We start from the raw sequence: 17,370 nt of genomic DNA, 5'->3' as shown, positions 1-17,370 counted from the left end.
CCATTTCTTTCCAGAGCCACAAGAGTCATCAAGCGTGAAGAGGTTCTTTCCGGGCCAATGAGGGGCAGAGGCAAGGCAGCCAGAGGGAAAATGATGGGAAATTATCTCCAGTCCCAGTCACCAATACAAATGGGACCTCTGGAACATGAATAAAAACATAGTAAAACTTAACAAATTCAGGAAAACAAGGTGGGGCAATGTCTAGACTTGATAAAAGTTAGAACATTTTAAAATTTAATGTTAGTACTTTTAAATGCACACTTACATAGGGCTTTAAGGAAGCATTTTATGATCATTATCTTATTTGGTCCTCACAATACCCCTATTAAGTACCAAGTAGTTTGAATGTTATATAATTCCATTATACAGAGGAAGAAACTGAGGTGTAAAATCTTGCCATGGTCAAATAGTTATTAAGTATCAAGTTTAAGATTCCAGTCTTTTGATTCTAATAGAATTCTTCCCAGTATGCTACATGGCTTCTGATAATTATAAACTAAGATATAAATGGGTTAATGGGGTGGGGATGAGGGACTGGTCTCAGAAAGACTTGAGTTTAGGTCCTGCCTCTTACACATAACAAGCTGTGTGACCATGGGCAAATCATAATTTCTTAGTGAACCAAGAAATTTTCTAAGAGTACTTACAGGTCTGCATCAGTGGAAAGACTTCCCATTCTGGGAATTCCCAGTACTGATGAAATCACAAACTAAGACCAAAGATAAGGCAAGGGGTGAGAGGATGAGGGTAAGGGGTTGGGCAGCAATGAACATAAGCAAAAGTGACTAAAGCGGCAGTATTTCAGACTAGCAAATGTAAAAGAATGCAGGTGAGTCTTTAGGGGGACATCTGGGTCTCCTCCATCAGCTATTTCCTCAACTCCCAAATGCTGCATGTCCTAAGATTTACCCATCAAACTCTTTCTCACCTTATACTCAAATCAAGTAGCTGCCTGACCCTCAACCCTGCTCTGCCACCCAGAGTCCCATCCGCATCATTGGTATTCTGACAGTGGACCTGCAATTTAGAGTAAGCTAAGACAAGGCAATCCACTCTTCTCAGGCATATCCATTTGACTTCCCGGCCCTGATACCTTCCAGAGGCCTGCCCTGACCCAAGTGTCAGTCCTATATCTGAATTCTCTGGCTCACCAAAGCATGCCACTTCCAATAGTGGCATGGCAGTTATCACTGGTCAGCCTCCCACATCCTAAACCAAGCCTCTTCAAGCTCTGCTTTCCAGAATTTATTGCCAACTGGGAGTGGCTTCTTGCTCAGCCTTAAATTATTTTTTAATCATTAAAAGATCTTAGATCTCAATTTAAAAAAAAAAATTAGGAATCTATTACTTAACTAATATATATTCAGTTGTTTTTCAGTTGTGCCTGACTTTTAGTGTTTTGGGGTTTGGGATGTTTCTTGGCAAAGATACTGGAGTGGTTTGCCATTTCCTTCTCCATTTTATAGATGAGGAAAATGAGGCAAACAAAATTAAGTGACTTACCCAGGGTCACACAGTTAGGAAGCGTTTGAGACCACATTTGAATTCAGGACGATGAGTCTTCCTGGCTTCAGGCCTAGCGCTCTATCTACTGCACTACCTACCTACCCTATTTAAATCATAGATTGTGTGGATATTTGTATTTGGATCCAAATTGGATTGTAAATTGGATATTGGATCCTATTGGATTTATTCATAACTTTTAAAGAACACACAGACTGATGTCGGGAAAAGGAAAAGGGGATGGTAGAGGAGGAGATGGACAAGTAGTGTCATGGAAACAACAAATATGAACTTAGATAATGGAGGACAGAAGGGCCTGACATGCCATGTCATGACATGACATGTCCATGAGGTCATGAAGAGTTGGACATGAGTGAACACCACCACAATAGATTTACATTACATAACATACCAAAGATAAGCCTCGAGTTAGTTCTACTTCAAACTTTTACTCAAAAAGAATTCTGTATGCCATGTCTAAATTTTTACAAGTCTTGAATTAGTTGGGGAAGAATGAAACTCTGACAAGTCCTGAACAATCTCTCATGACATATTCATAGACAGGATAGAGAGAAGCAGGCTGGATAAATGGTTCATTACTAGTCAAACAACCAGACTCAAAGTGTTGATTAATGGAATGATGAAAACCTGCAAGGGAGTCTCTAGTAATGCACCAAAGAATTCTCTGTTCCTTAGCCCTGTTGTAGAGCTTTTTATTAATGCCCTGGATGAATACATAGACAGCACACTCATAAAATTTTCTTGTAAACAGGTAAAATATATACACAATAATTTGAAAATGGAAAGAGGAAAACAGCTAAGGAGAACAGGAAAGGATTTCTGTCAATGGGTACCAGTTAAGCCTTAAAGAAAGCTAGGGATTCCAAGAGGTGCAAGTGAGGACAAAGTGCATTTGAGGTATAGTGGATGGTCTGTACTAATGTGTATGGGTAGGAGATGAAGCATCAAGTTCAGAGAATGTTAAGTGACATATAGCTTTTCTGGCTACAGTGGCAAGCTAGAGCTCCATTTTGAACATGTTGATTTTGAAATACATACTGGACACTGTCAATCCCCTGCTCAGCAAACCTTAGTGGCTCCCTCTTACCTTTAGAATACATTCAAATGCCTTGTTTGACATGTAAAGCCCCTCACCATTTGGTTCCCACCTATCTTTCCAGGCTTATTACACATTACTTTTCTTCCTACCCCTTTTAGTCCATCCAACTTGATTCATTATTCCTCCCACGACATTCCACCTCCTGTCTTTGTGGCTTTGCAAAAGCCATCCTCCATGTTTGCAAGACATTCCCTCCTCACTTTTGTGTCCTCAGTTTCCTTCAACGCTCAATGCAGGGGCAGCTAGGTGGCACAGTGGATGGAGCACTGGCCCTGAAGTCAGGAGGACCTGAGTTCAAATCTGGCCTCAGACCAAACACTTGACACTTACTTGCTGTGTGACCCTGGGCAAGCCACTTAACCCCAATTGCCCAAAAACAAACAAAAAAAGCTCAACGCAAATATCACACTTCTTTATGAAGCCTTTCCTGATGCCCTCAGGGCATTGGCTTCTCCACCTCACGTTGATTATGCACATACATGCTGTTTTCTGGTAAAGTGCCCAGTACATAACAGGTACTTAATAAATGCTTGTGGATTAAGACAGGACTTGTTCAGGAGTATTTGAGGCCAGATTTGAATTCAGAAAGATGAGTCTTCCTGGCTTCAGGTCTGGTGCTCTATCTACTGTGCCACCTAGATGCCTATTTAAATAAGAAGTTGTGTGGATATTTGCCTTTGGATTCAAATTGGATAGTGCAAAACAAAACAAACAAACAAACAAAAAAGGGGGCAGCTAGATGGTGCAATGGATAGAGCACCAGCCCTGGATTCGGGAGGACCTGAGCTCAAATCTGGTCTCAGACACATAACACTTACTAGCTGTGTGACCCTGGGCAAGTCACTTAATACCATTGCCTAACCAAAAGCAAAAACAAAACTAAACAAAACCAAACAAATTGGATTGTAAATTGGATACTGGATCCTATTGTTCAGGAGATAGGTTGGATATATTAATCTTGGAGTCAATTAGCAATGATGTTTCTTGAATTCATAGGAGCTGATGAGATCATTGGGTAAGAGGATACAGAGAAAAGAGGGCCCAAGAAAGGGGCTTGACGGACATCCACATCCAGTGGGCAGGACACGGATAACGACCCAACAAAGAAGGTGCAGTCATACAGGTGCAAGAACCAGGAGAAAGTAATGGCATGAAAATCCAGACAGGAGAAGGTGTGGAGGGGTAGGGGACAGTCAACAGTATCAAACATAGCATTCAAGAAGGATGACTAGGAAAAGGTTAACAAATGTACCAGTGAAGGGATCGTTGCTAATCTTGGTTGGCTGTTTGTTTTCTACCTTTTTTTTTTGTGAGGCCATTGGGGTTAAGTGACTTGCCCAGTCACAGCTAGTAAGGATTATGTGTCTGATGCTGGATTTGAACTCAGGTCCTCCTGACTCCAGAGCCAGTATTCTATCCACTGTGCCACCTAGCTGCCCAGTTGGCTGTTTCTTGAGAGGTGTCGGGGGTAAGGCCTAAGACATGAGTGGTACGAGAGGAAATGAATGTAGACAGTTTTTCCTGTCTGGCTATGAAAGGAAAGGAAGATACAGGATGATAGCTGAAATGGATAGCAGGTTAAAGTGAAAGCTTTATGAGTATGGATAGATTTGAGTGTTTGTAGACAGCAAGAACATGCAGTAGCTAGGGAGTGAATGAAGATTTATGAAAGACAGAAAGTCAAGCTCTCAAAGGAGACCAGAGAGGACACAAGTAAAGGAGTCACCTGCTTCCTAATCAGAATGCAATAACAGGTCAAATTTAATAAAAACAGTGGACAAAGTCACAAACAAGAATTAAGAATTTGACAAAATGGAAGGCAGAAGAAACCATGATGGGAACTTAAAACCATATTGAGTTCACTTGAAGGAACTGAGGATGTTTAAGCTAATGAAGGGAAACCTGGTGAGCTGGGGAAGATATAACAACCCTATAAATATTTGAATAATCACTATACAAAGATTAGATTTGTTCTGTCCAATTCCAGAGAGCAAAACTAGAACTAATGAATGGAAGTTACAGACATGCTGCTTTTAGCTCAATGTAAGGGAGAACTCACTACCTGAAAATGGAACAGTCCCACCAGGTACTGAGCTCCCTGTCCCTGGGAATATTCTTCTTGACTGCGATGTGGTAAAAAGGGACTATTAATACATTAGGTCATGACAGTGGCCAGGATGACTGCCTCAACTGCTTCCAACCTTGTCATCTGATGTTCCTACTATAGGTAGTTATTTCTGTCCATAGCTTTCTCTCAAGTAAAAAATTATCTGAACTATACTTAGCAAGGAGCCATCATTCTCCTGGGAAGGGTAATTAACATAATGGAAGCAATCCTGCTCCTCCCTCTGGCAGCCTACACTTATCAGCCTAGAGGAACTAAGGGGGAAAAAAAAGGTGTATGTGGGGGGGTGGGCCTCGCAGGGTGAAAGGCAAGCTTCCATCAAAACTCTTATATCATTTGAAATATTCCCAAAGTCTTCATTCCTAGCATGCTATTGATACCCTCTTTCCCAGCTGCCAAGGCAGCAGAATTGTTACTCATTTAAGCCTTATCATCTTTATTAGTAATTAAGAATTTGACAGGAGGTCAAGATTTTTTTCAAACGGACTCTTTTAACTGGCAGTCATGTTAGATAAGGCAGACAAGGTACCATAGCAAAAGGATTAATCTGGGGGAGTCAGCAACAAGACCATGCAATATAACTTTGGGAAGTTTCCTGAGGTGTGTTGGAACACCCTAAAATTGAAGAGTTATAGAACAGACAGAAGTAAGCCTTCAGCCTTTGCTTTTTATATGACTTTAATACAAAAATCACATAAAACAGGAATACTACCTGCACTACTTCCCTCACAGTATTATTAGGAAAAACAAATGAGAAAGTATAAGAGAAAGCCCTGAAGAAAAATAGAAGGCACTGTTAAGAAAAACAGATTGCTTAATAAGTATCATAAAATTTATTTAAGCAAGAACCCATCTTTTGACAAGATGTGCAATACAGTGATTTAAATACATAGCAATCTTATGTTCTTCACATTTCCACAGACTTAATAAATGATGTTCAGTGGTCTTTCCAATTTTCCTTCTTGAATATGTTTTTCTTTCCTCTCCTATAAAGACAGAAAAGAAATACACATTAAATATATAAATATACCCTAATACAAATAAAAACCTAATTCTAGGAAAAGAGTCAAAGAAAAACATATTTTTATCCACAAACTAAGGTTTGAATATTTACAACCTTAGTCCCAGACACCCTGAGGAGGCTCTGGAATAGAAGGGCAAGTACAGAGTCAGCAAGGAAGAATGAGAAACCTCCCCCACTCCTCAGACTTCTCACACCTCTAATTGTACCAACCAGTTTGATTTAACAAACCATATCACCCACACTAGATCTGCAAAAATAGATGCTAAATAATTATTACTGATAAGTCTACATAACTTCCTTTAGACCTATACGTCATTAACACTTTAATATAACAGATAATTAGACGATCAGATTTAATGAAACCTAACAGCTTTCCTTAGGAATGAAAATTATGCTCTCCCAACCCTTACCCCTCACTGAAAGTAAAGAAAAAGAGAAGTAATTCAGAGCATGCTGCACTTAGGCAGAGGGAAGATTTTGGTAGGATGTCACACAGGGTACTTGGGAGACCTAGAGTGCAGAATGATACTCTGAATTACTAAATACAACAAAGCTTCTATCTGTTAGAATATTGAGAGAATGTGGTACCCTGATTAAAGTGATGTTTCTATTTATATGGAAAATTAGGTAGAGAAGCAGTAACTTTGTCAAAACTGTTTCTATACCTAGACCTAGACCTAGACCTATTACAGAGGTGTTTTGCATGCTGAATTGCTTGCCTTCTCAATGAGGAAGGGTGGGGAGGGAGGAAGGGAGAGAATTTGGAACTCAAAGTTTTAAAAATGAATATTAAAAATTGTTTTTATATGCAACTAGGAAATAAGACATATAGGCAAAGAGGTATAGAAATCTATCCTGCCCTAGAGGAAAATAAAAGTGGAAGGTGATAAGAAAGGGGGGGGGGGTTATGATAGAAGTGAATGTTGAAAACTAAAAATTAATTAATTAAAAAAAAACATTATGATTGGCATTCTGATTACTGAACCACCATTCTGAACATAAATTCAAATCTACAGTATAAGAAATCCTCGAAATATAAACCTTCCATAAATTATTCTCAATCTACCTACCTAAAGCAATTAATTACAAAAAACATGGGAAGTATATCTGAATTCAGTGAAAGGCTTACCCATCATGTCAGGACCAGGGAAGGATGCATTTTATCCCATCCCCACCCATCTCCCACCACAGTTAGAAGCAGCCATTATCTTGGATTTGTATTGGCAGCCAGGGGTTCTTATTAGTACACCAGACTCTCTCTGTCAGCCATCTGGCTTTGCCCTCCCTGCCTCCTCCTTTTCCCATTAACTGATTTTTTCAAATGACTGACATAGTTTTATATTAAATAAATCAGGAATTAGAATCATCTTAAAGAAATAAAGCAATCACGTAGAAATATCTTGTAACTGCAGGCAAATGCTCCCTATTTAGGGGCCTTACTTTCCTGAGGCCTTTCTCAACATCTACCAAGAAAAAAACTAATCCTCTTGTCAACTTGTCTCTTCCAGGAGCAGCTAACCGTGCCAACAGCTAAGTGAAGCCAAGTGTCTATGGCAGGCTTCCTTCTCTTATCAATCAATCAACCAACCAACCAACCAAGGAAAGGCTTCCTGATCTTAAAGTGGAGAGGGAAGGGACTTTCACAGCTGGAGAAACCAGAAAAGTCCTCCTGGAAGAGGCAGCATGTGAACCGAGCTCTGTAAGAAGCTATGGTTTGGGAGTGTAGCACAGGGACAGAGGCCTTCCTGACTCCTTCCTACTCCAGTTCTGGGATGAGAAGGGCTAACCGGGAAAGAATTAAGTGCAATAGTTTGCTCTAATGGGCTTCATATTTAACTTCTTTCTTCAAGAGTCAGGAGGAAAAACTGAGGAATAGTTAAGAACTGGAGTAGAATATAATGGAAACCCTAAACTAGTCTAGAATCAGGGCTTAGGACTGCAGACTGCCTTAATCTGACCAGAAAAGAAGGAAGCCTCAGAAAAGGAGAGTATCCACATATCCTCATAAACTGGCACTCTAGAAAACCATTACTTTCAATTCTGTTTAATTATTCATATTGTAAAATTACTGTTTTCTATTCGTAAATGTACAGTATTTCAGGTATGCAGTGGGTTAGATAATCCTAGCATTCTTATTTCCACAGGAGAATGATTTCTCAATTCTAAACAACAGATCTGCAAAGAAATAAACCTGGGGGCTTCATGGCCTGTAAATATAAAAGATAACAGACATTCAGCTAAGTGTATACTCATCCCAACATATATCTAGCTTGCTGATTAAAAAAAAAAATCCCAGCTAATCTGTATAGTCTCATAAAAGTAGAATTCAAAGGGGAAAAAAAGGCTGGTTAGTCAAATTTTTTACTATGCTTGTAATCTGGATGCTTGTAATCTGGATGCCAAGTTATGGAATGAGTGAGCCATAGCTGACCTATGGACTGTGCAGCTACCAAGACACTTATGCAGTCTTCAAGGAAAAAGGCCACAGCTGAGGTCAGAGGTTAAAAACATACTATATTCAACAATTCAACATTTATTAAACTAAACATTATACTCTATAACTTACCCTATCAGTTTTAAAAACATAATACCAGAAGACAAGGGGGCCAATTCCAAGAACAGTGCCTAAGAATGAGGTCTTGGGACTGGGTCTGAAATTGGGGTAGACATTTGCTGTTCTTGCATAGGTCCAACGAAGCAAAGCAGGATCTTCCTAAAATAAAGAACATAAAAACTGCCAAATTGGATCAGAACAATTTCCATCTAGCCTGGTACTCTGTCTCTAATGATAGCACAAGAGATGTTTTATGAGGAAACATGACAGCTGCTCCTAAAATGTCAGCCAAATAGATTAGGAACTTACCCTGAATATTTCTAAAGTCTTTTTGAAAAGCATGTGCATCTCATTCATTAGTTTATAAAGCTATTTAGCACTCACTTGTACTTCCATCCTATCTGAACTTCTCAGGATGAGTTCCACATACTTGACATTCACAATGCAGCATTTCCTTTCAGTTTTCTTAAAATTACATTTGGTTCAAGTATTGTCTCCTAGTTTTGGTGACTAAGAAAACATTCACCCAATTCGTACCTCTTATGACTGTCTTACACCTTTACACATTCCCTTCCTCTTTCTAAGTTTAAGTCTCAATTTTTTAGTCTATCCTTTTAGAGAAGTCACTCCACTCCCTAGCACATTTTATCTTCCTCTTCCTTAGACATTTCCTAAGTTTCCTCATACATTTCTTGGGATGTGACAACTGTAACTGCACACAGTACTCAAGATGCAGGCAAACCATGGTTTTGTACTAGGGTAAGATTACAATTTTGTTTCTAATACTCTTCTTGATGACGGCCAGAATTAATTGCTTTTTCTAGCATAGAATAACTAACATTTATATAGCCCTTACTGTATGTCAGGCATAGAATAAAGGTCTTTACAATTATTATCTCATTTGATCCTCTCAGCAACCCTGTGATATAGATACTATTATCTCCATGTTTCAGATGAGGAAACTGAGGCAAACAGAGGTTAAGTGACTTACTCAGGGTCACACAGCTAATGTATCTGAGCCGGATTTGAATGAAGGTCTTCCTGACTCCAGGCCTTGTGCTCTATCCACTGGGCCACTTCGCTGCCCTTGGGCAGCACATAATCAGGATAGTAAAAACTGAACCTACCAAATAACTTATAATTTTAGTTTCTTATGGTGGCCTGGCTGACATTTAATGGGGTTCCCCCCCAAAAAAATTACTTATAATTATAAAGTTAAAAAATTTAAAATACAGGTTTGCTTTTTAAGTTATTATATCTGCTTGTTGAAGAAAAGTATCCATAGCCCATAAAACTGTTGTTAATAAAACAAACTTAATGTCTGTTGTTTTGATTGGTGAACACTACCCTAACAAAGTGCAGTAACAATTACATATAATTACAAGTACTGAAATGTAAACAGTTCAGTCCCACATGCCTTCACAAACAATTGTTTCAATTGACTGACAGATAAAATAACCAAATCACCAGTTTCCAGAAGTAGAACATTTGCAAATTAGATGAATGTGAAAATATGTTGTTGTAAAATTTAATCTGTATCTCTAATTTGTGCACATAATGAAATATTATGGTTTTAACACAATGCAGATTTGTAGAACAAAAATCATTAAACCAACCAATCGACAAGCATTTATTAAATGCTTATCATTCCCACCCACTGGAAAAAAAAGAAAAACAAAAAACAAAACTCTTGGAACAAATATATAATCACAGAATATCAAAACAAATTCCCTAAAACATAAGTATCTCAATCTGCATCCTAAGTCCATCTCTGATAGAAGGTGGACAGCATGTTTCACCATGTGACTTCTGGAACTATGGCTAGCTGTTGTACTGATCTAGTTCTCAAGTCTTTCAAAGCTGCTTATATTTATCATGTTGTTATTATACAAATTGTCCTCTCACTTCTCTTTGCATCAATACTTACAAGTCTTCCTAGCTTTCTCTGAAACAATAACTTTTTTTTTATCATTTTTTATAGCATAATATTACTCCCATTACATTTACACACTCTAATTTGTTCATCTAGTCTCCAATATTTTTTGTACACATAAATCATTTTCCTCTCTCTTTGATCTAAGATATCAGTATATAGCAACATCGCTTGGTCAGAAGATATGTACAGTTTAGTAACTTTTGGGGCACGGTTACAAATTGAGAAGCCAGAGATTCTAAGAGACAAAGACAAAGACAGCATTCTTAGGAGTGAGAAAAGAAACTCAATGTAGAAAGGCCAATTAGAAGGCTATTGCAATAGTCCAGGCAAGTGGTAATAATAGCCTAAACTAGGGTGATAGTTGTGTGAGTAAAGAAGGGGACTTACACAGGAGAAGTTGTGAGGATGGTAATGACAAGAGTTGTCAACAAACTGGATATGTGAGGTGAGAGCAAGGTGCTGAGGCAACACAAAAGTTGAAACCTGGGTGACTGGGAAGATGGTGGTATTTTCACCAGTAATAGGGAAGTGTGGAAGAACAAAAGGTTGGGGGAAGAAGGAAGAAAGAGTTCTGTTTTGGACATGTGATTGAGATACCCATAGACTATCTAGTCTGAAATATTTAAATAGGTAGTCAGTAATGTGAGATGGGGAGACCAGGAGTAGGGACAGATTCACATATCCGGGAGGCATCCTCACAGAGATTATGAGATCAACTCAAGGGAGCTGATGAGAAAATCAAATGGGACAGTACAGGGAGAAAAAGATAAGAGGGCAAGACATTGATGAAGATCCAGCAGAGGAAACTAAGAGGTAACACAGGCAGGAAACCAAGAAAGCGGTGTTATGAAAACCGGAGAGAAGGCAGTACACAGGAAGAGAAGGTAAGCAACAGAGTCCAATGCTGCCCAGAGGTCAAGAGGACTGAGAAAATACCAAAAGATCTGGGAGCAGATTTGAGATCCTGGGCAACTCTGGAAAGAGGTCTGCAACAAACTACAGAAGGTCAGATTAGGTCTGTCTAGGAATTTAAATTTAATCTAAATAAAAATTTTCCTTTTGGAGAATAACAACTAGAGCATTGATATAAAAGGAACACTTACAATGGAATATTCCACATTCCCATGGAAAAATTCACTTGTGTATACCTTGTTTCCTTACAGTCCAGGCAGCATGGCAAAGAGGATGCTGCTCTTGTAGCTAGGAAGATCTGGGTTCAAATCTTGCCTCAGATACTATCTGTGTGACCTCAAGCAAGTCACTTAAAATCTCTGTCTCAGTTTCTCCATCCACAAAAGGGAGAGAGTTAGACTTGATGCCCCCTGAGGCCCCTTCCATCTCTAAAACTAGCTCTAATATGACTTTATTATGAAATTCCCATGTCACCTCCAGAACTGGGTCAAATCAATAACTTCAGGACAGCATCCTAAAAGACTGGAGTAGTCAGTACAGACCAGGGGTGGTGCCACATGTGGCCTTCTAGGTCCTTGGGTGTGGTCTTTTGACTGAATCCAAGATTTACAGAACAAATCCTTTTATTAAGAGGATTTGTTCAGCAAAGTTTGGATTCAGTGAAAGGGCTGCACCTGAGGACCTAGAGGGCCACATGTGGCCTTGAGGCTGTAGGTTAGACTTTATAATAAGAAAATGTCAAAAATGTCCTCTGCAATACTATAAATATAAGTATGAATAGGTAGATTCCTGCTTTCATAATCTTGATAGGGCATGAAATTGCTATGCAGGAGCTTTCTTTTTTTTTGGCTAGGCAATGGGGTTAAGTGACTTGCCCAGGGTCACACAGCTAGTAAGTGTTATGTGTCTGAGGCCGCATTTGAACTCAGGTCCTCCTGAATTCAGGGCTCTATCCACTGTGCCACCTAGCTGCCCCCAGGAGCTTTCTCAAAATGAAGCCTGAATGCTATGGTACACATGAAGTAAATACACTATACACATGTGTTTTTTTTTAATTTGCATACATAAAGCAAATATTCTCAAAACACCTTACTAGTAATGAAGAGGAGGAAAGTAAATGTATTCATGAGAATCTTTGATTCCAAAGTCATGATGCCTGGGAAAATAAGTATTGCTATGCTTATGTTGAGCTCTTTTACTATAACTACAATAAGATGTAACATAAACTAATCAATTTGAGAGTTTTATAACTGATTTTCCCAAACATCCCCTTTCTTCTTCCTGCAATTAAGAAGCTGGTAACACAGCTGTCACAGGAATTCAAATACCCTAGTTCTCTCCCAGTTCAATCTTCAATATGCCTGGGTGGTTCATTCCAGGTAGAGGAAGCAGTGCAGTATAATGGAAAAAATACTGGCCTAGGGAACCCAAAGGCCAAGATCCTAGCACTGGTTCTATAGGGCTAGGGTTCCTAGCCCTATTTCTTGTTCGGTTACGTCCAACTCTTCATGACTCCATGGATGCATGCCAATGCTGTCCATGGGGTTTTCCCAGCAGGATTAGTGATCTGCCATTTCCTTCTCCAGTGGATTAAGATAAACTGAGGTTGGGTGACTTACTTGCCCAGGTTCACACAGCTAGTAAGTATCTTTGGCTAGATTTGAACTCAGCTCTTCCTGACCCCAGGCCCAACACTCTATTCACTGAGCCATCTAGCTCCCTCCTACTAGTCCTATAATGTTGAACAAATCACTCTTCTTTAAGCCTCGGTGGTTTTTTTTATCAATAAAACAGGAATAATATTTACACTATCACACTTAGTTGCTGATAAGACAGCATTTCATAAACTCTGACAAGTTAGAAAATGTGTTACTGTCATTACTACCACCTTGACAATCCAAGTCAGGTTCTCTCCCTCAATAAATGGGAAGGTATGCTACCTTCCTGACTTTGAAGGTATCTCAGAAAAGTCCAGAGGATGAAACAAGAACTTTGGAGGGAGCAGAGAACATAGTATAGAGGGGAAAGCACTGGACTTGAAGGCAGAAGACCTACTGTGGTTAAAGTCTTGGCTCTGCCACTTTATTTATATGACCATTACCAAGTTACTTCATCCCTCCAGCCCAGTTTTCTGGGGGAAAGATTAGACAACCTAAGGTCTTTCGCAACTCTAACATTCTATGATTCTGTAACATCTCTAGGACGGCGAAAGCTGCATCTTGTTTTATTTTTGCAACCACAAAAAGGTAATCATAGCTATTTTTATAATCAGTTTAAAGTTTGTAAAACATTTCCCCACCAGCACTCCAACAGTGTCAGCACTATCATCTCCACTTTACAGATGAGGAACCTGAGGCTCCAGGGGTTGTAAACATTTGCTTAAAATCAACCTGGTTTAGTGGAGAGGTGGAATTTTGAAGTCAGGTAACCTGGGTTCGAATCTCAGTTCTGATACCTGTATATGTGTAAAATACTTTGCAAACTTTAAAGTATCACATCAACATCAGTTATTATTGCAGTGATAAGTTAATTTCCAACTGAAGCCTCAGTTTCCTCATTTGCAAAATGGGTTGAACCTATGGCTCCCAGGTCTGTTTTAGGGATAAAATGAGATCACAGAATGTCCCAAAAGCCTTACTGCAAGTGGAGTTTTAAGCTCTTAGCTTAAAACTCGGTTAAGATTTTTGGGATACCCTCTGTATGCAAAGTGTTTCTGTATACAGCACCAGCTGTTAGCATATAGGAGCTAGAGGCCAAGGGTTCCAAGGCTGCCTCAGGCATTCACTATCTCTAAAACTGAGCAAATCATTTAACCTTTCAGCTTCAGCTTCTTCATCAGCAAAATGGAGATAATAACCATGACAGCACTGACCTAAAAGCGTTGTCCTGGGGTTTAAATGAGATGGTGGATGTAAATCGCTCTAGAAGTCAACAAACATTTTATTTGGCACTTATGTCATTGCTACATCACTGTCACTATGCTAATCTCCAAATCGCTTTAGGAATGATCAAATTGGATAAAACTGATAGAGTGACTCAAATTCTTTTGGGGCAGGCCCTTTGCCCTTGCATTTCGGGGTTCTAGACCCCTAGACTCCAACTTAGGGAAGTCAGGAGGGAGAACCAGTGGAGGAGGAGGACATGTGTTCTGTTCAGTGTGGGGCACTCACTCAAGTGTGAGAGGGGCATACTGCTGGAAATAGTAAGGCGGCTAACAGAATGCTTAGGGCTCTGTCAATAAGCATTTATTAAGGTTCTACTATGCACCTGGCACTGTACTAATTTAACTCAATGCAATAAACATTTATCAAGGGCACACTGTGTACCAGGCACTGTGCTTATTCAATTCAATAAACATTAAGCACCTACTATGTGCTAGGCATTGTGCTAAGGCAGCAGGGACGCAAAGAAAGGCAAAAAAACGGTCCCTGCCCTCAAGGAGCTCTCATGCTAATGAAGGGGTCAACAAATGTAAAACAAGACAGAAGGTGTCCCAGAAATGTTAGGGCACTCAAGCTCCTAACGCTTAAAAGTGCACTAAGACTTCTGGGACACGCTATATAAACAAGGCAACATGGAGTCACTATTATTACTCCTCCTCCTTGGAGCGCAGACGCAAACGCGGCGGCCGGCTCTTTTTCGGCCCCCTGGGTGGAGCAGTTTCGGCCTTCAAGGCCCAACAGGTAAAATGCCCAAGGTCAGGCCAGGCCGCCCTCCGTGACCCCGGCACAGCCCCCGCTACTCACGACGATCCCCCGGCGGTGAGGGTTGTCGTACTGCAGAAAGTACTCGCGCTTGAGGCGGGCGCGGATGGCCAGCCGCTCGTTGTGCGCCCGCCGGGCCTCAGACGACGAGTCGTACTCGGCGAGATCGAGGGTCGGGGGCAGGGTGGCCAAAGGAGACGAGACGTACTTGGACATCTTGGAAGCCCGGCTAAGCAGAAGCGCCTGCGCAAACCGTAAAGGCCCGCCTTCTGCCGGAAGTTCCTCGTCGAATGGCGCATGCGCTCCAGCCTTCTCTTGCTTTGACCTCAGATTCCGTGTTTTGGAGTCTCGCAAGGGGGCGGGGCTGAGCCAATGAGCTCTCTGAATTCTTTCCACCTTGTTTCCCCTTTACGCCCCTCCTCCCCTCGGTGACCGGGTTGCGCATGCGTAGGCCCAGGGCGTTTCTTTCTAGGTTCTCCTTAACCCCTCTTTTGTCAGAGGACCAGAGTTGGAATCCCACCTTTAACAGTTTGATGCCTCGGGCAGAAATCCAGTTCTGATAGAAGTGTATTGGAAGTCGTCCCGTGAGAGCCGGTTGTTAAATTTGCAGTGTGGTCATTTACACCTCGGAAAATCGCAAATGCTACGAATCAGGGCTTGATTGATGTGATTGTTTATTCAAGAAAATGATGAAGAAGATGTTTTAATGTAGATCAAACTTAAAAGTGTGTCCTGCATACATTTTTTGGGAACTGGTTGTTAAAAGCATTTTGGCAGCACACCCCTATCTGGCTGTGACACTTGCCAGCCCTGTGATTTAAACTGAAAAAGAAAAATTGCACTTCGGGCAAATCAGTTCCCCACTTTATACCTCAGTTTCCTCACCTGTAAAATAGGTTTGGACTAGATGACTTCTGAGGGCCCTTCTAAATCAATGAGCTCATGATTCTAGGGTGTTCCTCTGCCTCTCATGTTGTAAGAATTGCAGCAACAGTAGCACCTTGCCTCCTATAGGGTTTTATGCTCTACTTTGCAATCATCAATAAACAGACAAACATTTATTAAGCACCTATACTTACTAGGAAAAAATAAAGTAATCCTTGCCCACAGGAAACATATTTTAAATGCAAAGTTTTTGTTTTGTTTTGTTTTCTGAGAGAGAAATTTTGGAGAAGTTTCTCTGAACCAAATCTTCTTCACAAAGACCTGAAAAGTCTGCTCTCCAATATACTGCTGGAGGTCTCCACCAGAATTCTCCTTAGGCATCTCAAATGCAAAATGTCCAAAACACAATTCTTCTCCCCCTGAACTTACCCTCCTCCTAATGCTTCTGTTTCTGTAGAGGATAGCCCAGTCTTCCAGTCATCCAGGTTCCCAACCTCAGCTCATCTGTGACTCCTCCATCTCACTCCACACACCCCTCTCCCACACCAAGTCAGTTACCAAATCTTTTGATTCCATTCACCTAGTCTCTCCCCCTCTCTAATTCATCATCCACAGAGCTGTCAATCTGATAGTCCTTAAGCACAGATCTGACCAGATAGCTCTCCTGTTTAAGAAGCTTTGAAGGTTCCCCATTGCCTCTAGGAAAGGAATCAAGCTTTTTTGTTTGGCATTCAAAGTCCTGATGATCTGACTCCAACCTAGCTTTTCAAGTTGATTCAAGTACATATTCTATTTCATATGCTCCAACCAAACTTTCCTGTCTTCATATGTGATATTTCATTCCCTCCCTTCATACCTCAACTGGGAATTCTGGATGAGCAGGGAGTTCTTTTGCCTTTCTTTGTGCCCCACATGCTTAACACAGTGCCTAGCACAGAGTAGGTGCTTAATTAATGCTTATTGACCTACTGACTTATTGACTGACTCTATATCCTATGTCTGGTATGCACTCCTTCCTTACCTTTGGAAGGTACATTTTGATGGCTGAAAGCTGCCTAGTTAACTTGGGGTTTACTGGCTAGATTTCTTTCTCAAAGACCAAGCCTTAAATCCAATTCACTTTGGATCTCATGGATTGGACAACAATAGGTCCCTGCCCAAGCACCACTTGATAGTTATTTTTTGGGACCTCTTTGCTAGGAGTGAATGTAAATATAACTGTTTCTCTTTCCACCAGCAGCCCTGAGGGTTTTCCCTTCCCTGCCTGATTTTTTTTAAATTATTATTAAGGGGGCCAAGCCTTAACTCACTTCTTAAAGAGGCATATTCAGTGAATGGGCCTTTGACTCACTCAAAGTGAGAACCTGAAAAGACCTTAGCTTAAAAGGTCCAGAGTCTCCCACTACATCCTGGGCCATCTCCAGTGGTCCTAATCCACATCTGTCTACTGGAATCAGATGGTTCTGGAGGAGAAAGTGAGACTGGTGACTTTGCACAGCCCTCCCTCACTCAAATCAAAGTCAATTGTAAGTCATGTCATCATCTCCCTGATGTCATGGTCCTCTTTAAGAACAAAGGACAAGCCACACAATCCTCCTTATCTCTAC

General features: G+C 40.6%; 1 protein-coding gene across 1 annotated transcript; it reads right to left on the bottom strand.

Moving 5' to 3' along the window:
* Window positions 1-5,562: 5,562 nt before the first annotated feature.
* On the bottom strand, window positions 5,563-15,164 carry NDUFB4 (NADH:ubiquinone oxidoreductase subunit B4). The gene is made up of 3 exons (XM_020985889.2): window positions 14,921-15,164; window positions 8,339-8,485; window positions 5,563-5,734 (listed from the first exon to the last, which is right to left on the bottom strand). Exons 1-3 carry the CDS (start codon window positions 15,092-15,094, stop codon window positions 5,672-5,674), a joined length of 384 nt encoding a protein of 127 aa, XP_020841548.1. The 5' UTR covers window positions 15,095-15,164; the 3' UTR covers window positions 5,563-5,671.
* Between the last annotated feature and the right edge of the window lie 2,206 nt (window positions 15,165-17,370).

The sequence above is a fragment of the Phascolarctos cinereus genome, unplaced genomic scaffold (genome assembly GCF_003287225.1).
Source record: "Phascolarctos cinereus isolate Bilbo 61053 unplaced genomic scaffold, phaCin_HiC Scaffold_726;HRSCAF=1367, whole genome shotgun sequence".
In the NCBI taxonomy this organism is placed as follows: Eukaryota; Metazoa; Chordata; class Mammalia; order Diprotodontia; family Phascolarctidae; genus Phascolarctos; species Phascolarctos cinereus.
Note: the sequence above shows the minus strand (reverse complement) of the source record. Positions and strands in the feature narration are given on the sequence as shown.